Source organism: Marmota flaviventris, chromosome 10 (genome assembly GCF_047511675.1).
Source record: "Marmota flaviventris isolate mMarFla1 chromosome 10, mMarFla1.hap1, whole genome shotgun sequence".
Lineage (NCBI taxonomy): Eukaryota > Metazoa > Chordata > Mammalia > Rodentia > Sciuridae > Marmota > Marmota flaviventris.
Genome location: NC_092507.1, coordinates 17,136,775 through 17,161,367, shown reverse-complemented (window position 1 = coordinate 17,161,367; position 24,593 = coordinate 17,136,775). Strand labels below are relative to the sequence as shown.

The following is a 24,593-nucleotide window of genomic DNA, read 5'->3' as shown; positions in this document are numbered from 1 at the left end:
GCACCACATAAATGAAAAATAAAGATGTTGTGTCCACCTAAAACTAAAAAACAAATATTTTAAAATGCTAGTGAGACTAAAATTGCAGACATTCAGGAAAAGAAAGTTTGTTCATTCCTCAAAAGTTTAAACAGAAGCACCATGTGACCCCCTAATTCCACCCCTACGTATATACCTGAGAAAACTGGAAACTTACGTCTACGTGAGAATGAGTACCTAAATATTCATAGCAGCATCATTCACAAGAGTCCAAAATTGAAATGGCTCAAACGTCTATCAACTGGTGAATGGGTAAATAAAATGTGTCTATCCAGTGGAATATTACTCAGCAATGAAAAGACATGAAGTTCTGACACATGCTAAAATAGAGATGACATGTGCTAAGCAAAAGAAGCTCCATGCAAATTACATGGTCTCAGTTATATGGACTGAGTAAGCAAATCTGGAGAAACAAAGTAGATTCGTGGTTGCTGAAGTCTGTGGGGAAACTTCAACTGTGCCTGGCCTAAGGAAACTTCAACTGCTAGAGGCACAGGTCTTACAGGGGACGATGAGCCTGTTCTAAAATTGATGGGGTGATGGTTTCACGACTCAGTGAATATTTTGAAAACCATTGAATTGTACACTTTAAGTAGGTGCACAAGGCATACAGCCAGTCAAGGACAAGGCAAAAAAAGAAAATAGCAGTTTAATTCTTTTAAACATAGAGGCACAAATCAGAAATAACAATTAACCAATTAAATATAACCTTGCAGGGAGTAGGTTTGTGGCTCAGAGGTAGAGCGCTTGCCTTGCACCTGTGAGACACTAGGTTGGATCCTCAGCACCACATAAAAATAAATAAATAAAATAAAGGTATTGTGTCCATCTACAACTAAAAAAAAATATGATAAATAAATAAATATAACCTTGCAAAAGAAGAAAAAAAAATCACAGCCAAATCAGATTGACCTGGGAAGGCAAGGACATTACCAGCAAGCACATTGGCTGCAAAACTCTCAGCTTTTCCATGTGCTGAGTGTGAGATAGAAGGACAACGTTTGGGGCCTGGGGGTGGAGCCTGTGCTCAGCATACAGGAGGCCTTGGGCTCAACTGCCAACCCCCTCCCCCGACAAAAATAGATAAGAAGGAGCCTGGAATGTTGGGGCACACCTGTAATCCCAGGCGGAAGTCAGGAGGATGGCAAGTTGGAAGTCAACCTAGGAAATTTAGCAAGACCCTGTCTCAGAATAAAAATACAAAGGACAGGGGGTTGTGACTCAGTGGTAGAGGGCTTCTGGATTCAATCCCCAGGACTCCCCCCCCACACACACACACAAGACAACATGTCTGTCTACCCAAAATCTATGAAATTACTTTGCTTTCTTGAACAAGGGTCATTTATTTATCAGACTTTTATTGAATGTCTATCCCGTGTCAGGGTAGGGTCATAACTACCACTCCTCCCTTGACAAGGGTGTGTACCTGATGGAAGAGTTTGCTTCCTGCTCCTGTGGCTGGCCAAGGCCTGGCAGGTCTGTGCAGGTCTCTAGCAGAACCCTTGAGGGAACTGAAATTCTGGGTGACATCAGGGATAAAAGAGCAGGCCTTTCTGGAGTCCTACAGGAGAGTTTCTAACAGGACTCAACAGTGGGACATTATTTTTTTGTTATGTATATTCAGATATTTAGTTTGCCTGTTGAGCCTTCCGTCAATCCTGGGAGAGAGAATAAAGCTGAAATTTAGAAAACATAAGATACTTTTCTAAGAACCATAGAAAAACTGAGAGTCTTCATTTATTTGTTCCACAAACATTTTTTGAGAACTGACTATATTTTTGCATCTTCTGGTGAGTTTATAGCCTATTCTGATGTAAACCCCAGAGTTGACAGATTTGCACGTACACCTACACAAACAGCTTTGAGCCTCTGTGTACTAGAGAATCACCTGGAAGGCATGTTAAAGTACAGATTTCTGAGCTCTGGCCCCAGATGCTTTTGTCTTGATTTGTGTGCAGTGCTGGGGATGGAACCCAGTGTCTCTCAAGTGCTAGACAAGCTTTCCGCCACTGAGCTACACACCCTCAGCCCCTCATCAGAGCTTCTGATTCAGGAGATCAGGGGTGGGACCTGAAAATAAGCATTTCCCAATGAACTACAAGGTAATAATGGTTGAGGACACCACTTTGAGAAGCACTGCATCAGACGACATGTGCATAATGTAAGCTCCTGAGGAGCTTGCGGCCTGGTAAATTTTTGGGGGTGTGGTGCTGGGATTGAACCCAGGGCCTCATGCATGTGAGGCAAGCACTTTCCCAACTGAGCTATGTCCCCAGCCCACAGCCCAGTAGGTTTTGATAGACTTTCATTCAGCAAACTGAGGTCTTGCATGCCCTAGTTTTCAGGAAAACATTTTGTTTCTAGGAATTTTGGAGGAAGGGGTACCGGGGATTGAACTCAGGGGCACTCAACCACTGAGCTGTATCCCAGACCTCTTTTGTATTTTATTTAGAGACAGGGTCTCACTGAGTTGCTAAGCACCTCACTGTTGCTGAGGCTGGCTTTGAACTTGCAATCCTCCTGCCTCAGCCTCCTGAGCTGCTGGGATTACAGGTGTACACCACCGTACCAGGCTCCAGGAAAATTTTTGAAGTGGGTTTTTATGGGTATTGCTTATGGCTCTGTTTACTATGAAGAAACAGAGAGGTTACAGAATGTACAAAAGATCCCTCAGTAAGTAAAGGAACCCAGGTTGAGGATCCCCAACTCTTCCTACACTTTTTATTTATTTTTTTTTTTTTGGTGGTACTGGGGATTGAATCCAGGTATGCTCTACCAGGAAGCTGCATCCCCAGCCTTTTTTTTTTTTTTTTTTTTTTCAATTTTAAGACAGGGTCTCACTAAATCACCAAAGCTGACCTTGAACTTGTGATCCTCCTGCCTCAGCCTCCCAAGTCACTGGGATTACATGCATGTGCCACCACACCAGGCAAGACTCTCCACTCTTGACCTCTCGTCAAACCTCTTATAAATATGGCAATGAATGAAGTGTTATAAATGTCACCACGAGGGAGGAATGGGGTGCACAGCAGTCCAGAAGGACTCCCCCATGGAAGAGCAGACTCTGGGTGGTCACATTGGGGACAGGACCTGAAGGAGAGTTTTGCCAAAGGGTAAAGAGGAGAGGGCTGCACAGCGGGCAGCAGGAGCAATTCTGGGAAGAGTTTGGTGACTTCGCAGTTAAATATACAGCCTCTGCATCCAGTGAATCCAATTCCCTGGTTCCTAGGCTTGCACCAGTCCTCAGCAACCACAGGGGAGAGTGACCAGCAAGATGCCCCGAGTTGGCTGGTGCCTGTGTTGACCCAAACAAGGCAGCACTACCCTTCCTGGAAAGTGTGGTTCCTCAATCCAAGAGACCACCCACCACTGTGGGATGTGGGCCTGGCCAACTGTGGCCCGGCTCCTGCGGTTATTTTTCCCAAAGTGGGCACCACTGCCCTCTGCTGGCTACTCTGTCAAATGCAGAAATAGGGAAAAGAGCCATTCTCCGTGGAGACCTCAGTAAGGACTAGATTTTATTCTATTTAATCCTTCCCCAGACCTTATAGAATCGGTATTATTATCGTCATGGAGGTAAACTTACTTGTCACACAGCAGGGAGGTGGGGAACCGGGCTCGGGCAAAGACAGGTAAACAGGACTCCTCATCTCTCTCCCCCTAATCCAGGGAACCAGGCTCAGTCTGGTCATTTAAACCCCAGACTCCTCATTGGCATCATGGGGGCTCCGCTCTGATCTTAGACATTTCCTGTGTGTGTACAATGATGGAAGCTTAAGGGGAAAAAAATGTGCTTTGCCTGTAAGAGTGAGATGGTGTCACCTCAAAAATAAATTGTGAGAAGACACCCGGCTTCTAGAGGAGCATAGGGCGCATGGTGTGTGTGTGCATGTGACATCCTCCAGGAATGGGCTCTCAGGAGAGCCTGCAGGTGGTGTCCAAAATCACAAGGAATCTTCTTGCTAGCAACGTGTCCCCTGCAGCAATCCCTCCCAAACGCCCACTGAGAGCTGCACTCCCAGGCCCTGAAGTGGAGCCTGGTCTCTTTATTTTCTCTGTGGCAAGAATCCTCCCCAGCAGTCTGAGAGGACCAGCACCCTCTCTCTAGCTCTGTGACCCTGGCAGGACTTTAAAGATCAAAAAGATCATTAAAATACCTGCCAGGTAGAGCAGAGGTAAGGAGGCCAGAAAGGACCTGTTTATAAAACAGGGACAGAGGCCAGTTCATGAAAGGACTTGCCTGTCAGGGTGAGAGGACGGACTCTCGTTCTGCAGGCAGTAAGGGGCCGTGTGGGTTGCCGGGCACAGGATGCTCACGACTCAAGTCCCTGCACATCACTGCCCCAAAACAGAGCTTTTTTATTTACCACAAAATGCCCCTCCCCAAAGATGCCTGTGTCCCAGTCCCCAGAACCTATGAATATATTATGCTCCACGGTGAGAGAAAATTAAGATCATAATTGGATTTAAGCATGCTAATTGGCTGACCTTGACATAGGGAAACTATCCTGGTTACCTGAATGTGTATGCATATCTCAGTACCAGACTTGGAAGAGGGAGGAAGGGGTCATGAGCCAAGGAATGCGGGCAGCCTCTAGAAGTTGAAAAAGGCAAAGCCCCCAGAGGAGCACAGCCCTACCCTCACGTTGATTTTAGCCCAGTAAGACCCATCTCAAACTTCTGACCTACAGAACCAGGTCTCCAGAAAACTGTATTGAATTTTCTTCTCTTCAACTCCTCACATGGGAGACAGACAAAAACTACAGTCAAGATGGGTGGGTGACGCATGCCTGTAATCCCAGAGGTTCCAGAAAGCTCAAAACCAACCTCAGCAATTTAGCAGGCCCTAAGCAACCCAGTGAGACCCTGTCTCTAAATAAAATACAAAAAAGGGCTGGGGATGTGGCTCAGTGGTAAAGCCCTCTCCTGGGTTCAGTCCCCAGTACCATTAAAAAAAAAAAAAAAAAAAGTCAACATCTTCTGAGTGCTTACGGTGTGTGTGTGTGTGTGTGTGTGTGTGTGTGTGTTTTAGTGGAATTGGGGATTGAACTTAGCAGTGCTGTACTACTGAGCTACATCCCTAGCCCTTTTAATTCCTTTTATTTTGAGACAGGATCTCACTAAATTGCCAAGCCTGGCCTTGAACTTGCAATCCTCCTGCCTCAGCCCGCTGAGTATCTGGGATCACAAGTGTGGGCCACAGCACCTGACTTGTTGGTGTTTTATGAACATGCTCTCCTTTAACCCTTGACAGGCATTGTTATTTCCCTTGTCTATATGGAGAAACTGAGACTTGCCCAAGTTAGTAAGAAACACAAAGAGATTCAAAATCTATCTCACCAGTCTCAAGAAAAGACTTCAGGGATGGGGGATGTAACTCAATAGAAGAAGCACTTTTCTAGCAAGCACTAAGCCCTAGGTTCCACCAGCAGCACTGGAAAACAAAAAAAGAAAAGACTTTAGATAACCCCCTGTAGCCTCCACTTCAACTTCCTGGGTGGGCTTTGGTCAGAGGTGTTGGAGGACTTTTCCTGGTTCTTGCAGAAACAGAAGTTGGAAGACCTTGGCCCTCCTTGTCCTTCTAATGAGGAAGACAAACTTGGACCTCTCCACATTCTATCTTGCCTTGGGTTTATTTTAATTAGACCAAGGGAGCTAGAAGCACAGACCCTGAACAATTACTTGCTTGCTGTTGACCTTGGGCAAGTTCTTTACTGCTCGCAGTCTTAGGTACCTTATCAGTAAAATGGAGATAATAAGCCAGGTGTGGTGGCACATGCCTTGTAATCTCAGGTACTCTGGAGGCTCTCAGGAGGATCACAAGTTCAAGGCCAGCCTGGCAAATTTAGGGAGACCTTGTCTCAAAAGAAAAAAGACCGGGTATGTAGCTCAGTGGTAGAGCATGCCTGGGTTCAATCTCCAACACAGGATGTTGCTGCAGAATGTTCAGAGGTGGAACAATCGGATTATGAGAGCTATAACCTAATCAGTCCATCCAACTCTGAATGGACTAACTGGGTGGTAACGTAGGAAGGTGGGGCGTGCCTGGAGAAGGTGGGCCACTGGGGCATGTCTGAGAAGGGTTCATCTTTCCTGCAGTCCCCTCTCTGTTTTCTCTGCTTCCTGGCCATCATGAACAGTGGAGCAGCACTCCTCCTCCAAGCCCTTCTGCCATGATATTCTTCAGCCTCATCGTGGGCCTCCAGCTATGGATCACCCCACTGGGGACTGAACCTCTGAAACCATGAGCCAAAATAAACTTTTCCTCCTCTAAGTTGTTCTTGTCAGGTGTTGTGGTCATAGCAATGAAAAACTAACAATTATTCACATGTCATGGACTTAGAAGAGTATCTGTTTAAAGTAAATCTTTGACAAATTTTATCATTTCCATTATTATTTCATATCCTGGGACACCAACCTCACTCCAAGCCCACTTCTTAGTAAATATGGTGGTGCCCAGTAGTGCAGATGGATTCTCATACATGCTGATACATGGATCTTTTTATGTGATCACCAAAGATCTGTTTAGAAGGTTCTAATCTTTTATGAGTTCACAGACTCTTTGGGAATCTGATGATAACTATCAACTTTTATAATATCAAATCTGTCCACTCCTTCCTCTCTGGAAATTGCCCTTGCATGCCTGAGAGTAGTTCTAGAGATATGCTTGTGCTCTGGGCATGAGCATGAGCCCCACAGGTCCCTGGAAGCCTAGCGGACCCTAGTGGGCACTCAGGGCTACTGCTCCGGCCTTCCAGCTGTGCAGGTGGCACAGTGCCCAACACTCAGGCTCCAAGATGAAGCCTAGGAGTCACGAACCTGTAATTGAGCAACATGGGAGCTTGTGAGCACCCGGTCCAGCCTGGGACTACCCAATTCTCTCTCAAGGGAATTTAAGAGTTGAGATTCTAATGGCTTAAACTCAGGATATGCAAACAAAGACCACCAGGCCCTGAAGAGTAGCTGCATTTGGCTCTTGGGTACTTTTCAGTTCTTTGTGGGATCCTTAGGTAGGAAACCAATTGTTAAATGAATCCAGATCATCATGGAGCTCATGGTCTAGCAGAGAGTGTTTTTATGTACATTGGCAGATGCAAGAAGAAAAGAAAAAAAACAAGGAAACAAAGTGAAACATGGGAATTAACTTTGAGAGGATTGTATGTAATAGGTTAATAATTGTTGTCATTTTTGTTATTATTTTATGTCCTGGGAAATCCACCAGAAAACCCTGCAGAACTGAAAAGCAGTCCCCAGCTGAAGCAGAGGCTGCACGGTGAGCTGGTAAGCAGAGAGGGGAGGCGGGAGCCCTCTTGAGGAGGCAGGAGCCTGAGAGATCATAGCAAATGTCCTGGCAAATGCCTGCTGTGCGCCAGAACATAATTGGAACAGGCACAGAGAAGAAGGTACTGGAGGGATTCAGCTCAGAGATATGGAGGGGAGTGCAACTGGCTTTCCCTTGGGGCCTGGTGGCTCATGCGGCCAGCTGAAGAGGGTCAGGAGAAGGAACAGGCAGGTATGATCACACTCGGTTCTGCACCTGAAAATGCTCTATTTGTGGGTGGTGGAGGGTGAGAGAGCTGTGGAGGGTTTGCTACCCTCTCCTACACATCCAAGGCTCCGAAGGCTGCAGCAGAGATCAGCATCTGCAGGCCCCTGGGGAGTGTGTTGGTCTAACCTCTCCAGAGCAGGTACCACCTGAAGAAGTTCCAGGGGTCGGTCAGAGGGAAACTCCAGCTGCTGAAACTTTCCTTTTAGAACTCTGTGTCAGCCCCTGGCTGGGAGAGCCTTGATCTCGTCTGTCAGAACAAAACTCCAAAGACAGTACTCCCATCTGTCTGTCCCACCTCATCCAGGTGAGAAGAGAGGCTGAGAGCTGTTTCAACTAGCCTAGGTTTTAGGTCACTTCAGCTGTCAGCTCAGTGAGCAGCACAGACAGAGGAAGGTCCTTGCTCTCTCTGAAGTGCACATAAGCCAGGAAGAAATGGGAAGAGAGGCGGTCAGCATCCAGCCTTGTCTCAACCACCTCCGTGGAGACAGTGCTTTCATTTTTCATTAAGAAGTTCTTTTCTTTTTCTTTTTTCTTTTTTTTAGTTGTTGATGGACACAATATCTTTATTTTATTTATTTTAATGTGGTGCTGAGGATGGAACCCAGGGCCTCTCGCGTGCTAGGCAGGCGCTCCACCGCTGAGCCCCGCCCCTCCTTTGGGTTTGGCTGCTCTTACTGTGCTGATTGGTTTGTGGATCCAAACACACACATGCATATTTTCCTTTTTTCTATTTTTGTCTTTTTTATATCCATTTGTCATTATGCTTTGTCTTTGAGCGTTAGATATTTTTGTCTATTTTGTTCCTCTCATTGCTCATTGTCTTCCTTCTTCTCCCTCTAATAGCCAAATTCTCTTGTTTTCTCTTTCTTTTGTTTTTTCCCCTTCTTCTTTACAGCTATCGCTTCCTGCCTTTCTTCTCTTTCTCTCTGTTCACATTTTGAACGTTCTAAGCTTTCTTTTACCTTCCTATCACGTTCTCTTTTCTCTTAATGAACTATACTCTGCACATCTCTCAGAACCGTTGGGCCTGTGTAATTCCTGCCCCGTCGCATGCATATTGCTGAGGTTATCAGGGCTGCAGGTGGCACAGGTGACCCTGCTATTTGCTTGAATGCTGGATCTAGTTCACTGCTGTTTGTTGTTGCTGCTGGTGTTAATTGCTGACCCTGCCATTCCTGATTCTGGGGTAAGGAGTGCTGTGGACATCATGGTCGGCACCAGGTATTCATTTTAATGCTGTATATTGTTTGCTGCTACTGTTGCTCTTGTTTATTCCCCTTCTCTGTGATGTCCTGGGAACCTACTGGGGGCACTATGGGGCGACAGGTTAGAGACTGTGCTGCTGAGTTAGGCCCACGACTGAGCTAAGAGACAGTGCACCTTGCTCCACACACACACACTAACCATGCTCAACAATAAAGAGGAGAGATGAAAACCCCCAAATGATGAAGTAGGAACAGCTAGGGGGTCACTACAGCCCAAACAGAGAGACCTACCACAAAGACACTGCACCTACTAGAAGTCACAATCTAGATCACTCTGTACCCCTCTAGAATAGACAGAGTTGTGGTCTTTTTTGGTGTATAAACGTGATGATTAGGTGGTTACACTGTTGTGTGAGTTGTGTCCCTCTCTTTAAACCTTGTTATAACATCAGCACGTTACCTGTCTGATGTGAAAAAATAGAGTTGTTAAGCCTAGAAGAGCAATCTATAGACAGTGGACCCCACATACCCCAATGTATGTGACAGAGTTGCCTGATCTACAAGAAGGACCCTTTTTTAAGGGGGCAGGTACTGGGGATTAAACTCAGAGACACTCGAACACTGAGCCATATCCCCAGCCCTATTCTGTATTTTATTTAGAGACAGGGTCTCACTGAGTTGCTTAGTGCCTCACTTTTGCTAAGGCTGGCTTTGAATTCGCAATCCTCCTGCCTCAGCCTCCCAAGCTGCTGGGATTACAGGCATGGGCCACTGCACCTGGCCAAGGACCCCACTCTTATGAGACCTATAGAGAAAGTGGAATCCTCAAGCTCTGAAATAATATATATCAAAGAACACTAATTGTCAATTATAATTAGCAGAAAATCCATGTTACAAAACCCACTTGGAAATATATTGAAAAATTTACAACAACCTGATACCCCAGAACACTTCTTCTTTTTTTTTGGGGGGGGGGGCATTATCAGGAATTGAACCTGGGGGCGCTTAACCACTGAGTCACATCCCAGCTCTTTTTTATTTTTCATTTTGACACAGCGCTGCTAAGTTGCTCAGGCTTTGAATCTGCAATCCTCCTGCCTCAGCCTCCCAAGCTGCTGGGATTCCAAGCATGGACCACCACATCCACCTCCCAGAACACTTCACCAAGAGAAAACTGTGTTCTAAAAAGGCCCACATATAAAAGTGAAAGAGAAATCCAGGGGTTGGGGTTGTGGCTCAGTGGTAGAGCACTTGCCTAGCATGTGTGAGGCACTGGGTTCGATTCTCAGCACCACATATAAATAATTAAAATAAAGGTCCATTGACAAGAAAAAACATGTATAAAAAAATAAAACCCCAACTGATGCAGAAGGAAGAAAGAGGCACTTAAAAAAAAAAAAAGGAGAAATCCATCCCAACACAGGAACACAAGAAATATGAACAAGCAAGGTAACATAACACCTCCTAAGGTTCATTATTCACCAGCAACGGCCTCCAAAAATATTGAAGTGGATGAAATACCAGATAAAGAGCTAAAAAGAATGATTATAAAAATGATCAATGAATTCCAAGAGAACACAGAAAAACAATGAATCAAGGAAGTCAGTACAAGAAATGAATAAAAAATTTAATAAGGAGGTAGAGATTAAAAGGGAGCCCAACAGAAATCTTGGACATGAAAGGCACAATAAATCAAATAAAAAATTCAGTTGAGCTGGGCATGATGGTGCACACTTGTAATCCCAGTGACTCAGGAGGTTGAGGCAGGAGGATTATGAGTTCAAAGCCAGCCTCAGCAACATATCAATGTCCCAAGTAATTCAGTGGAACCCTGTATCTAAATAAAATATAAAAAAGCCCCTGGGTTCAATCCTTTGTACCATTAAAAAAAAATCAGTTGAAAATCTCTTAACAGAGTAGACCATATAGAGGACAGAGTGGCCAGATCTAAACATTCAGACAGTAATAAAGAAAAGAAAAGAAGTAACCATGATCAGAAAAGATAAGAACTCTGGGACAAAATTAAGAGACCAAATTTAAGAATCATTGGAATCCAAGAAGGTTGTGACATGCATGCTAATGGCATGAATAACCTCTTTAGGGAAATAATAACAGAAAAATTGCCAAACCTCAGGAATGAGATGGACATCCAGATATGGGAGGCAGTCAGAACTTCAAATAGACAAGAAAGAAAGAAAAAAAGAAAGAAAGAAAAATACATTATAATTAAAATGCCTAACAAGGATATAATTTTAAAAGCCTCAAGAGGAAAAACATTAGGTCACATTTATAGGCAAGCCAATAAAAATTACTAATGCTTTCTCAGCACAAACTCTAAAATCCAGGGAGGATCTTGGAGAATAGCTATCAATCAAAATTGCTTTATCCAGCCAAGCTATCTTTCAAAATCAAAGAAGAAATAAAATCTTTCTCAATAAGGAGAAACTAAATGAATTCATGGCCATTAAGCTGGCACTATAAAAAATACATAAGGAGGGCTAAGGTTGTGGCTCAGTGGTAGAGCACTTGCCTAGCATGTGTGAGGCACTGGGTTTGATCCTCAGCACCACATAAAAATACATAAATAAAATAAATGTCTATCAACAACTAAAAAACATTTAAAAATGAATAAGGAAATACTAAACATAGAATCAATTAAAAAAAAAAAAAACAGAGTTGGGACTGAGTTGTGGCTCAGCAGTAAAGAGCTCACCTAGCACATGCGAGGCACTGGGTTCAATCCTCAGCACCACATAAAAATAAAGAAATAAAATAAAGGTATTAAAAAAAATAGAGTTCACGAATGGAAAAATCTCATTTGAAGACTAGCTAAGCAAATAAGAAATTGGACCAAATTAGATATTAGAAATAAATCAAGGGCTGGGGATGTGGTTCAAGCGGTAGCACACTCGCCTGGCATGTGTGCGGCCCGGGTTCAATCCTCAGCACCACATACAAACAAAGATGTTGTGTCTGCTGAAAACTAAAAAATAAATATTAAAAAAAATTCTCTCTCTCTCTCTCTCTCTCTCTCTCTCTCTCTCTTTAAAAAAAAGAAAGAAATCAAAATGGCAGGAATTATTATATCTATATGTATAATAACACAATATAAATGGTCTCAAATCTCCAGTTAGAAACATAGACTGGCAGAATAGATTAAAAACAAGATCCAACTATATGTTGTTTGCAAGAGACTCATCTTACAGGCAAAGATGGCCACAGTTTGAAAGTAAAAGGAAGGAAACAATATTCCATGTAAACGGAGCTCAAAAACAAGCAGAAGTAGCTACTCTCTCATATCCAACAAAGACATCAAGCAAAAAATAATCAGAAGAGACAAAGAAGGGGGCTGGGGATGTGGCTCAAGTGGTAGCGCACTCGCCTGGCATGTGTGCGGCCCAGGTTTGATCCTCAGCACCACATACTAACAAAGATGTTGTGTCCGCCAAAAACTAAGAAATAAATATTTAAAAAAAATTCGCTCTCTGATCTGTCTCTTAAAAAAAAAAAAAAAGAAGAGACAAAGAAGGTCACTTCATACTGGTAAAGGGAAAAATCCAATGAAAATATGAAATGATAGTGAATACTTTGGTACATCTATTTACATAAAACAGACACTATTCGATTTAAAGACTCAGCCCAATTGCAATAGTCCTGGGTGATTTCAACACACCTCTCTCACCAGTAAATTGTCATCCAGACATAAACTCATAAATATTCTTCATACCTTAAAATATTATAAATCAAATAACCTTACAGATATTGGTAGAATAAGTTATCCAACAACAGGCAAATTCACTTTCTTCTCAGCTACTCATAGAACTTTCTCCAAAATAGACTATATTTTAGGCCCACAAAGCAACTCTTAGCATATACAAAAAAAAAAAAAAGAATTCCTTGCATCTTATCAGATCATAATGAAATGAAATAAGAATTTGATACCACGCAGTCAGTGTATATATAGGCCAGCTTTCATGTCTTCCCCTTCTCCCCAGTCCCTCTCCCTTTCTGCCTAACCTACTGCCCACCCCAGCCTCCCTCCTCAGGGGGCAGTAGGCCACTCCCTCCATCCTTCCCTCTCTTACCCACTCTCACCCACCCTTGTTTCTCCTTCTTCAACCTAAGGCAGCCTCCACCATGATCCTGCTGCAAGTGAACAACAGCATCATTAAAGAGGTGTTCAGGCTTAAGTTTGAGAATACAGCTTCCAGAAACAAACCAGAAGCAACAGAGTGACACTTGTAGATTTTGATGGGGTCCTTTATCATATTCAAATCCTAATGGAGACTAAGCAAAAGTGATGGTTAATGTTTATTTGAAATTCTACAAGGAACTTCAGGCACATAGTGCTGATAAGTTATTAAAGAGAATGTACAGGAGTTTCTCCTCCTCCTCCTCCTCCTCCTCCCCTCCTCCTCCTTTTTGATACTAAGGATTGAACCCAGGAGTGTTTAACCACTGAGCAACATCCCCAGCCCCTAGCCCTATTTTAAATCTTTTATTTTGAAACAGCATCTCACTAAATTGCTTAGGGTCTTGCTTAGTTGAACTCATGATCCTCCTGCTTCAGCCTCTGGAGCCACTCAGATTATAGGAATGTACCACCATACCTGGCTACAGGAATTTCTTGATAAATTGAGAATCAGGATTTATGTCTCTTGTTATACAAGAATTCTCTTGTGCTTTGGGCTGGCATGTTGAAGTGAAATTGCTTTGCCTCTGTCTTTGAGAAATACTTCCAATTCCAAGAAGAGTGCAAGGAAGGAGAGAATAGGACCGATATCCATGAGAGAGATGACAAGAACATGTATGTTGTATCTAAAAAGGACAGTCATGGGTAGTTTTCAGCACAGTGTTTGAGGATGATGACAATGTGGTCAATGGAAAGATGTTCATTCAGGAGTTAAAACAAGAATGCAGAGCCAGCCACACAGTCACCCAGGTCTTCTTTAGCCACAGAGAACCTCCTCTGGAACTAAAAGTTACAGATGCTGCTGTGGGTGACCACATTGGCTACATCACCTTTGTGCTTGAGATAACTCCATCAACCTGATCCTCAAGTCCTGGGACTACCTGCATTGCAACAGCAAGTGCTCTAAGACCTAGAGTCACATTCTCCTCATATTTGGGCAAAACCGTCCTATTTCCTCAAGGTACTGAACTGTGCACACCCAGATGTTGAGAAAAAATAAATGAAATCACTGAGAAGATGTTTTCATCCCGCTAACTCTTTGGAATGGAGGAGGAAGTGCCCGTGACCAAAGGCTGGACTGCTTGCTACTGGATAATCATGTTGCATCTCTGCAGGTTCTTAAGGGATTCTCCATTTGGGTTCCATTTTGTATGCACTTAAAAAAAATAATCTGCAGAAATGAACTGTCCTTGAAAGGACTTCAAGGTCCCAGAGAATTAAAAAAAAAATTCCACTTAGTCAACCTAATTTATTTTCTTTTATTTTCCCTGCCTCATTCCCCTTCCCTCTCACCCTCTTTTCCAAGCTATTGCAAGTTGCAACACTTTGCAATAATGAGTTGCAGGATAATGCAATCTTAACTTGTTTTCTCCTAAGTAGTTAAGTTCAAAATTCCTGTGTCTAAAGAAATATGGTTGGGGTGATTAATAAAGAAAATCTAAAAATGTAATTAAATCAAGAAAACCTTCAGAGACCATATAAACACATGAAGATTGAACTAAATATTCTTTTGAACAATGACTGGGTAGTAGAAGAAATCAGGGGAGAATTTTTTAAAATCTTATAATCAAACCAAAATAGTGATACAATACGCACAAGGCAGTTTTAAGAGAAAGGTTGTAGCTCTGAGTGCTTACATAAGAAAATCAGAGTTCCCTGGATTAGCCAAAAGGGAATGAAGAGAAGGGAGGGGAGATGGGAATAGGAAAGACAGTAGAATGAACTGGACATAACTTTCCTATGTTCATACATGAATACACAACCAGTGTAACCCTACATCATGTACAACCACAAGAATGGGAAATTATACTCCATGTATGTATGACATATCAAAATACACTCTACTATCATGTAAATCTGAAAAGAACAGATTTTTTAAAATCAGAACAATTCCAAATAAACAACCTAATGACGCATCTCAAGACTTTATAAAAAACAAGAACAAACAAACTATAAAACCAGTAAAAGGAAAGAAATTATTAAGATCAAGGTTGAGGGGGCTGGGGTTGTGGCTCAGCGGTAGAGTGCATGCCTAGCATGCACGAGACCATGGGTTCGATCTTCAGCACCACATAAAAATAAATAAATAAAATAAACATGTTATTAAAAAAAAAAAAGATAGGACTGAGGGCTGAGGCTGGGACTCAGCAGTAATGCACTTGCCTGGCATGTGTGAGGCACTGGGTTTGATTCTCAGCACCACATATAGATAAATAAATAAAGGTTTATCAACAAATAAAAAATATTTTAAAAAAAGATCAGGGCTGAAACCAATGTGATAGAGAATTTAAAAAATACAAAGAATCAATGAGATGAAGAGTTGGCTCTTTGAAAAGATATACAAGATTGATAAACTCTTATCCAAACTAACCAAAAAATTTTTTTAAAAAATTTAAAAAGAGAAGATCCAAAGCAACAAAATTAGAAATGAAAAAGGAGATAACATCACAGAAATTCAGAGGTTCATTAGGGATTATTTTGAAAACTGATACTCCAATAAACTGCAAAATCTAGAATAAATGAATTCATTTCTAGACACATCTGACTTCCAAATTGAACCAAGAGGATATTGAAAAAAACCAAACAGACCAATAACAAACAAGGAAACTGAAGTAGTAATAAAAAAGCCTTCCAGCAAAGAAAAACCCAGGATCAGATGGGTTCTCAGCTAAATTCTTACTAGATCTTTAAAGAACTATTTCCAATACTCCTCAAGTGATTCCATGAAATAGTAAGGGGTGGAACATTTTCAAATTAATTCTATGAAGCCAGTATCACCCTGATACTAAAACCAGATAAGGACACATCAAGAAGAGAAAACTACTAATATGCCTAATAAACATAGATGCAAAAATCCCTAATAAAATATTAGCAAACTGTATTCAATAACATATTTAAAATATTGTACATCATTACCAAGTTGGTTTCATTCCAGGGATGCAAGGATGGTTTAATGTACACAAATCAATAAATGCAATTCACTGTTAAATAGAATTAAGACTTGTTGTAGTCTTGTTGAGTCCTCTCAAAAGATGCAGAAAAAAAACCTTTGACAAAATTTAGCAAAATACTGAAGAAAGCAGAGACAGAAGGAACTTACCTCAATATTATAAAGGCTATATATATGACAAACCCAAAGTCAACATCATAGTAAATGGGGAAAACTGAAACAATTTCCTCTAAAATCCAAAACAAGATAAGGATGTCCAGTCTCATCACTGCTATTCAATATAGCACTTAAAATTCTAGCCAAAGCTGGGGCTGGGGATGTGGCTCAAGCGGTAGCGCGCTCGCCTGGCATGCGTGTGCGGCCCGGGTTCGATCCTCAGCACCACATACAGACAAAGATGTTGTGTCCGCCGAAAATTAAAAAATAAATATTAAAAATTAAAAAAAAAAGCTTCATGGAGAAGTACATTTAAAAAAAAAATTCTAGCCAAAGCAATTAAGCAATAGAAGGAAATAAAGGAGACACAAATAAGAAAGGAAGTAGTAAATTATCACTGTTTGTAGATTATATGATCCTATTCTTAGAAGATCCAAAAAGCTCTACCAGACTGCTAGAGCTGATGAACAAATCGAGCCAAGTAGCAGGTTACAAAATCAACATGCAAAAAAATCAAGTTTTCCTTTACACAATAATGAATTTGCTAAAAAGAAATCTGGAAAATAATCCAATTTACAACAGCCTCCAAAAACAAACAAACAAAAAACCTAGGAATAATCTAACCAAGGAAAGACCTCTACAAAAAAAAACATATGAAAGAGGATACTGTTGTTTAGTGCCTCCCTGAGTTGCTGAGGTTTTGAAGTCTTGATACTCCTTCTTCAGACCCCAGAGCCACGTGGAATTACATTTATTTATTTATTTATTATGTGGGTGCTGAGAATCAAACCCAGTGCCTCACACGTGCTAGGCAAGTGCCCTACCACTGAGCCACAACTCCAGCCCCTGTCATTGGTATTTTGATGGGGATTACATTGAATCTGTGTATCACTTTTGGTAATATGATCATTGTAATGATATTAATTTTGCCTATCCATAATCATAAATAAATAAATTTAAAAATTATAAAAAATTTAAAAAAATACAACTCATGATAGCCAGGCATGGTGGCCCATGTCTGTAATCCCACATGGCTCTGGAGGCTGAGGAAGGAGATGAAGAGTTCCAAACTAGCCTCAGCAATTTAGTGAGGCACTAAACAACTTAGTGGGACCCTGTTTCAAATAAAAAATAAAAAGGGCTGGGGATGTGACTCAGTGGTTAAGTGTCCCTGGGTTCAATTCCCAGAACCAACAAAGCAAAACAAATGGAAAAAATAAAAATAAAAACACCCTCCACGGTACTGGCAAAAAAACAGACACAAAGACCAGTGGAACAGGGGACACAGAGATCAACTCAAAACCCAGATAGATGCAGTCATCTGATCCTTGACAAAGGCAGCAAAAAAAGTCAGACTTTTAAACAAATGGTGCTGGGAAAACTGGTTATTGTCTGTAGAAGAATGAGACTAGATCCCTATCTCTCACCCTGCACAAAAGTCAAATGAACATGAATCAAAGACCTAGGAATTAGGCAAGAAACTTTGCAACTGTGAGTAGAAAATGTAGGGTGAACTCTCCAAAATACAGACACAGGAACAACTTTATCAAAGGGACTCCTAAGCTCAGGAAATAATGCCAAGAATTCATAAATAGGAATTTATTAAATTAAAGAGCTTCTGGGGGCTGGAATTGTAGCTCAGTGACAGAGCACTTGCCTAGCACGTGTGAGGCACTGGGTTTGATTATCAGCACCACGTAAAAATAATAAAATAAAGGTAGTGTCCATCTACAACTAAATATATATATATATATATATATATTTTTTTTTTTAATATTTATTTTTTAGTTGTAGGTGGACACAGTGTCTTTATTTTATATTTATGTGGTGCTAAGGATTGAACCCAGTGCCTTATGCATGCTAAGTGAGCATTCTATCACTGAGCCACAACCCCAGGCCCAACTAAAAAAAAAAAATTTTTTTTTTTTTAGGGCTTCTGCATGGCAAAGGAAACAATTAAAAACATGAAGAGAGAACTTAGATAATGGAAAAAAAATCTTTGGTAGCTACTCCTTTCACAGTCAATTAATATTCAGAATATATGAAGAACTGAAAAACGTATCACCAAAAAACCAAATAACATAATCAACAAATGGGCAAATGAAATAAACAAACCTTCTGGAAAGAAATACTAGTGGCCAACAAATATAGGAAAAAATGTTCAACATCTTTAGCAATTAAGGAAATGCCAATCAAAACTCCCCTGAGATTTCATCTCATGTTGGTTAGAACGGCAGCTATCAAGAATACAAACAATAGTAAATGCTGGTGAGAACATGAGAGAAAAGGAACCCTTTTATACTCTTGGTGTGATTGTGAATTAGTACAAACCACTGTGGAAATCAAAATGGAAGTTCCTTAAGATTAGGAATGGAACCACCATTTGACCCAGTGACACCACTTCTGGATGGTATTTATCCTGAAGAATTGAAGTCAGCATACTACAGCAACACGTGCACTCGTATGTTTATAGCAGCACAATTCACAATAGCCAAAATTTGGAACCAGCCCAGGTGTCCATCAATGGATGAATGGATAAAGAAAATGTGGTGTATATATACACACAATGGAGTTTTATTCAGCCATAGAGAAGAATAAAATTATGTAATTTGCAGGGAAATGAATGGAACTTGAGAGCATAATATTAAAGAAAATAAACCAAACTCAGAAAGTCTAAGGGTTGTATGTTTTCTTATATATGGAAGCTAGAGATAAAAGAGAGACAGAAACAAAAGAGGAGAGGAGAGGTGAGGAGGGTGAGGTTTGGTTGGTGGTGGTGTGTGTCTCATAAAAACAGAAGGGAGATCAGTAGAGCAGAGGAAAGGGACAAGGGGAGGGAAGAGGGAAGAAATAAGGGAGACACTGGGGAATGATATCGACCCATGTTGTTATATATGAATGTATGAATGTGTAACAATGAACCCATATATAATTATAAAGCACCAATTAAAAATGGGAAAAACTTTCAATCTTCTAAGGGTTCAGGGAAGCACAGGGACCTCTGGGAAGAGCACTAAACCATCAATGACATCAATGGCGTCTGAATCATGATGCTGATTAGAAGACAGCAAAGAAGCTCGAGGAAGAATACAGACAGAAGGAACAGCCTGTGCCCGAGTAGACAGGTGGAAGTCTTGTGCCCTCGGGAGCTGCGCAGAGGCTGGGGTAGCTCAGTGGTAGAGCTCCCCCTGGGTTCAATCCCCAGAACCACAATAAATAATAAGATAGGACATTTGTCATTGGATCAAGGGCAAGATGGGCTAGATCGGGAAGGAGTTTGTGTCCTGCAGAAAAACAGAGACTTGATCCTGGGGATAAGGGTCCTGTCTGCCTTCATTTCCCCTTGGCAATTAATCCTCATTTGCACTAGGAACAGAAATTCTCCACTCTCTGGAGGTGAGCCTAAGACCTGCCTCCAGAAAGTAGATTACAGATCGTAGAAGCAGGGACTTTGATATCATAAAAACCTAGATTATTATTATTTTTTACAGTATTGGAGATTAAACCCAGGGTCTTCCACATGCTAGGCAAGTGTTCTACCACTGAGCTACACCCAGCCCTGTTTAAATTTTTTTTTTTTTTTTTTGGTGAGACAGAGTTTCACTGAATTGCCCAGACTGGGCTCAAACTCTCCATCCTCCTGCCTCAGTTTCCAATTAGCTGGTATTATGGGTCTGTGCTGTGTGCATGGATGATAAACCTGGATTCTAATCAGTCCTTGTCACACAGTGGTCACATGACTTTAGGCATCAGTAAACAGAATTACTAACACCTATTTGACCCAGCAGATGTTTTTATATGCCTACTACATACCAGATGTGAGAACAATAACACTTATAAGCTAAGACCTACTGTAGTAATCCAGGCAGGAGATGACAGTGGCTTGGATCAGGATGGTAGCAGTGGAATGATGAGGAGTGTGATGTATTTGTGATAGACTCTGGAAGTACAGCCAGCAGATTTCCTGATGTGGGGAAAGAAAAACATCAAGAATGCTGACCTGAACACTGGAAAGTGGTTAGAGATGAGAAAGACATGGGTGTGTGCATATGGGTATGCAGGTGTGGTTTATGTGGTTAAGGGAGAGAAGTCAGGAATTCAGATTTGGATACATTAAGTTTCAGACACCTATTGGAAATGTCAAGGAGGAAGTTGGATATAGGAGTCTGGAGTTCAAGGAGAGGGTTTAGGCTAGAGCTATAAGTTTGGGGATCATCAGGATTTCCGTGGTATTTAAAGTCACAGGACTGCTCTTTCGGTTATCTTTTCATGCCTCCATAATGGTGCGCATGAATGTCCTGGCTGGTGCTCTCAAGAGCATCAATGGGGCTGGGGTTGTGGCTCAGTGGTAGAGTGCTCCTCCTAGCATGCACAAGGCACCGGGTTCAATCCTCAGCACCACATAAATGTAAAATAAAGATGTTGAATCCACCTAAAGCTTAAGAATAAATATTTTAAAAAGAGCATCAGTGATGTCAAAAAGAGAGGCAAATGCCAGGTCTTTATTAGTCTGTGCTCCAAAGTCATCGTCCAGTTTCTGTGAATTTGAAAAACCTGCTGATCACGGAGTTGGAAAAATTGTTGTCAACCTCACAGAAAGGTTAAACAAGCGCGGAGTGATCAGCCCGAGATTTGATGTACATCAAAGACCTAGAAAAGTGGCGGAATAATCTGCTGCCATCCCCATCAGTTTGGTTTCATTGTGTTGACAACCTCAGCTGGCATCGTGGACCATGAAAGCGAGGCGAAAAGACACAGGAGGAAAAGTCCTGGGGGTCTTTTTCTAGGAATGTAAAACATACATATGATAAAATGCCTCAATGAAAAAAAATAAAGTCATGAGGCTGAATAAGTTTATCAAGGGCATGAGCTTAGAGAGTGGAGTGGAAATCTGTGAAGTAGCTCAGAGCTCAATTTTCATGCTCCCCACATTCCAGTAATGTCTGAATTCTCCTCTTGACACAGAGCAGTTTGTCAATGACCCAAATCAATCTCAATAATTCAGTGATACCAGATTAGAGCTTACCTAGAATACTTAAGTCCCAGGGTTCAAATGCCAACACCCCAAAAGAAAGGGGGGGGGGAGAGAGTGGAGCAGAGATGGCCAAGGACTTAAATATCAAGAAATCAGAAAGACACAGGAGAACCAACAAAAGAGATCAGCAAGAAGATCAAGACCATATGATGTCCCGGAGGCCAGGTGATGAAAGTATAGTGTGTGGAGAAGCTGCTGGAAGGCAAAGCAAGAGCCTTGACCATGAGTCAGCAATGGGGAGGTCATTCATGGCCTTAACAGAGCAGTTTCAGTAGTTAGGGGAGCAAAGGCTGCTCATAGGAGTTTAAGAGAATATTGGCATACAAGCATCAGCCTCCATTCCTCTTTGCCTACTTCCCTGTTCCCCGACCCAAGCTGTGATGCCTAGCTTCCTCAGGATCTCCACACTGCTCCCCCCTGCTGTCCTTCCTTGCCATCATAACATTTCTTTACTTAAAACCCAGGAAGGAGCTGGGTGCAACAATGCACACCTAAATCCCAGCTCTAGGGAGGTTAAGCCAGGAGGATTGCAAGTTCAAGGCCAGTCTGGGGGCTGGGGATGTGGCTCAAGCAGTAGCGCGCTCGCCTGGCATGCGTGCAGCCCGGGTTCGATCCTCAGCACCACATACTAACAAAGATGTTGTGTCCGGCGAAAACTAAAAAATAAATATTAAAAGTTCTTTCTTAAAAAAAAAAAAAAAAAGAGGCCAGTCTGGGCAACTTAGCAAGAAGACCATGTCTCAAAACAAAATAGAATAAAAAGGTCTGGGGATGTAGCTAGTGGTAGAATGCCCCTGAGTTCAATTCCCAGTACCACAAAAACGAAAACAACACAACCCTGGGTGGTTTTGATTTCACCTAGAAACTCCCTTGAATTCCTGCTGCTGTTTCCTGTGGCTTCACCCAGAAAGGACTCCCTGGGCCGCTCTGAGCTTAATTTTCAGGCTCCCCACATTCCAGTACTGTCTGAATTCTCCTCTTGACACAGAGCAGTTTGTCAATGACCCAAATCAAGCTTGATGATCCAGTGATATCAGTGAACCATTGTTCAAGTCATTGTTCTTGATTCGTGTAATCCATAACTGTATGCAGAAATGAAAAGAAGGGGGCTGCCTGTTTCTAAAACTAGGGAAGCAATTTATCTAGCTGCACAGAGTTCGGCAACAGCAGAACCAAGACTGAATTTGGGTTTTTCACCACTCCCAACCAATGTTCTTTACCATGCGGGCCTCCCTGTTTTTGTTCCAGATGACCTCAGTCTCCCCAACTAAACCTAAATGGGTTTCTATGTTGAATCTCATTTGATCTCTCATCCACCCCAGTGAATGATGAGACAGTTGAGGGGTGAAAGGCATCAGTCAGAACCCAGAAAGAACGAGGGTGTGGGCGAGGGAACAGGGCAGGGTAAAGGGAGCAGGCTATACAGCCCCTATGTGGTACACACACGTGATAGTTGACCGGAGTCCTTGCTTCCCCAATGTTGAAGAATAACACCAGAGAAGCACGCCGAGGCAAGGTCAGAGTGGAAAATTAGAAGTTTATTAAAGGACAGCAGAAATGACTTCTCCCGGAGGAAGAAGGGGACCCAAGAGGTGGAATCCGTTGAAGGGCAACTGTGTTCCCCTTTTTATAGTTTTTGGTGATGGCATGTAGGTCCGAAGGGTTGGGCCAAAGAAGTAATCTGGGCAGGAAGGACTTCTGAGGCAGCCACTTCAAGTGTTCTGTTCATTAACACTTCTTTGGGATGGGCTATCTTCAAATCTGCTGGGGCTGTTCATTAACATTTCTTTGGGATGGGCTGTCTTTAAATCTGTTGGGGGCTGTTTCCTGGACTTCATTAACATTTCAAGAGTTGCTCAACTTTTCCGGGAATTCATTCTCATGGCCTCCATTTTAGATTTCACTCCATATTAGACCCGATTTACCTAACTACACTGACTACCTAATTTTAAATCTGGCTTCAATATGTTCTTTATTTGAAACATCACAACTACATGGGCATCAAGCTTTTACAGCTAAGAAAACTGGTTTGGATAAAAGAAGTAGTCTTCCCAAAGTCGCACAGCTAGCCAACGGCGCCGGGTGACACAGTGCCCCGAGGAGGCCCTGGTTAGCAGGTTGGCGCCCTGGCCAGGCTCAGAACTTAGTAGAGCGCGAAGTGAGGATCCCAGGACGCTTGGACCCAGAGGTGCTGGGGTAGACCGGAGGCTGGGGGTGAGCCAGAGGGGCGAGGTCATGGGGGACTGGAAACGGGGGAAGAGGCTATGGACACTAAGGAGAGACGCAGGGATAGGGCAACCAGAGCCGTGGAAGGGAAGGAGGACTTGGGGGACCGGAGAGCGGGACAAACCGCGAGCAAGCCCTGCGGGGACAAGTAGGGTGACTTGGGCCGCAGCTGCGAGGAGGCCGGGGGCGGGGCGGGGCGGGAGCCGGGGCGGGGCTGGAGGCGGCACGATCGCGGGGACAGGGCGGGGGACTCAGGCAGGGGCGGGGAGGGAGCTCTCCCCGCAGGGAGGCCTTGGGGGCGGGGCCGGGAGTCTTGCCAGCTGGCCGGGGGCGGGGTCGAGGGGACGGGTCAGCGGGCCGGGGGCGGGGCTAAGGAGGCGAATGGCCGGGGCAGAGTTCTGGGGGGCTGGAAGCCCTCGAGCACCGAGTCTCTGAGTTAGGCGAGGGGCCGGGAGGGGGCTGGGGAGTTGGACAAAGGTCCCGGGAGCCCTTGGGAACCGAGCCTGGGGCGCCGGCGAGGGACTGGGGTGGGGTGGGGGTGGAGGGCGGGGCGGGGCGTCGGGATGGGGGCGGAGCGTCGGGGCGGGGCGCTGCGGGCCCGGGGGCGGGGTACGCGGAGGTCCGGACTGGGCCCGCGGCCGTTGGTGAGGCCGGCCCAACGCGGTGCAGCGTAGCGCCCCCCGCGTCCCGCTCCGGCAGCCCCGGTGCCCCCGACCAGCGCCCGCCATGCCTGAGCAGCTCAGCGTCGCCGAGTTCCTGGCCGTCACCGCAGAGGACCTCAGCTCCCCGGCTGGGGCCGCCGCCTTCGCCGCCAAGATGCCCCGATGCCGGGGGGCGGCGCTGGCGCGGGAGGAGGTGAGGCGCCCGAGGCGGGAGGGGGCTGAGGTTGTGCGGGGCCTGGCCTTGACCTTCACAGGCGCGCTGGGAGCTGCGATGGTCCTCCGCTGGGCCCCAGAAACCCGCCCCCTTCCTAGATCTGTGGGAACCCAGCACATCTCAAACATCTGCGTCCTCACCGTCGAGGCGGGGGAGGGCCCGAGGGACTGTCCGTGAGGGGGCTCGAGGTCACTTCGATGACAGACTCCACATGTCGGGGCACATGCCCCAGATGCTCTGGGAGATCTGCCCGGTCAGATGTGTGTTTGCTCAGCGCCTTAAGCTCTGTGTTTTCATCTTCGGAGCCTCACAAATGTGCCCCCCACCTCCAAGTCACTCCCCAGTTGAAGAGCAGGCTCCCCGCC

At 43.7% G+C, this 24,593-nt stretch overlaps 1 protein-coding gene, 1 non-coding gene and 1 pseudogene across 4 annotated transcripts in view; all 3 read left to right on the top strand.

The window, feature by feature from the left end:
• Positions 1 to 9,157: 9,157 nt before the first annotated feature.
• Positions 9,158 to 9,263, top strand: LOC114094586 (small nucleolar RNA U13). Its single transcript, XR_003583091.1, has one exon. It is a non-coding gene; the product is annotated as a small nucleolar RNA U13 (small nucleolar RNA).
• Positions 9,264 to 12,930: 3,667 nt separating this feature from the next.
• On the top strand, positions 12,931 to 14,051 carry LOC114094137 (actin-related protein 2/3 complex subunit 2-like; annotated as a pseudogene).
• Positions 14,052 to 23,956: 9,905 nt separating this feature from the next.
• Positions 23,957 to 24,593, top strand: part of Asap3 (ArfGAP with SH3 domain, ankyrin repeat and PH domain 3) — a 43,495-nt gene continuing 42,858 nt past the window's right edge. For all 3 annotated transcript variants that reach the window (XM_027937423.3, XM_071617479.1, XM_071617478.1), the window contains exon 1: positions 23,957 to 24,207. In XM_027937423.3, coding sequence (XP_027793224.2) covers positions 24,079 to 24,207 — 129 coding nt within the window. In that variant the 5' untranslated portion in view covers positions 23,957 to 24,078. The remainder of the gene's footprint in view (positions 24,208 to 24,593) is intronic.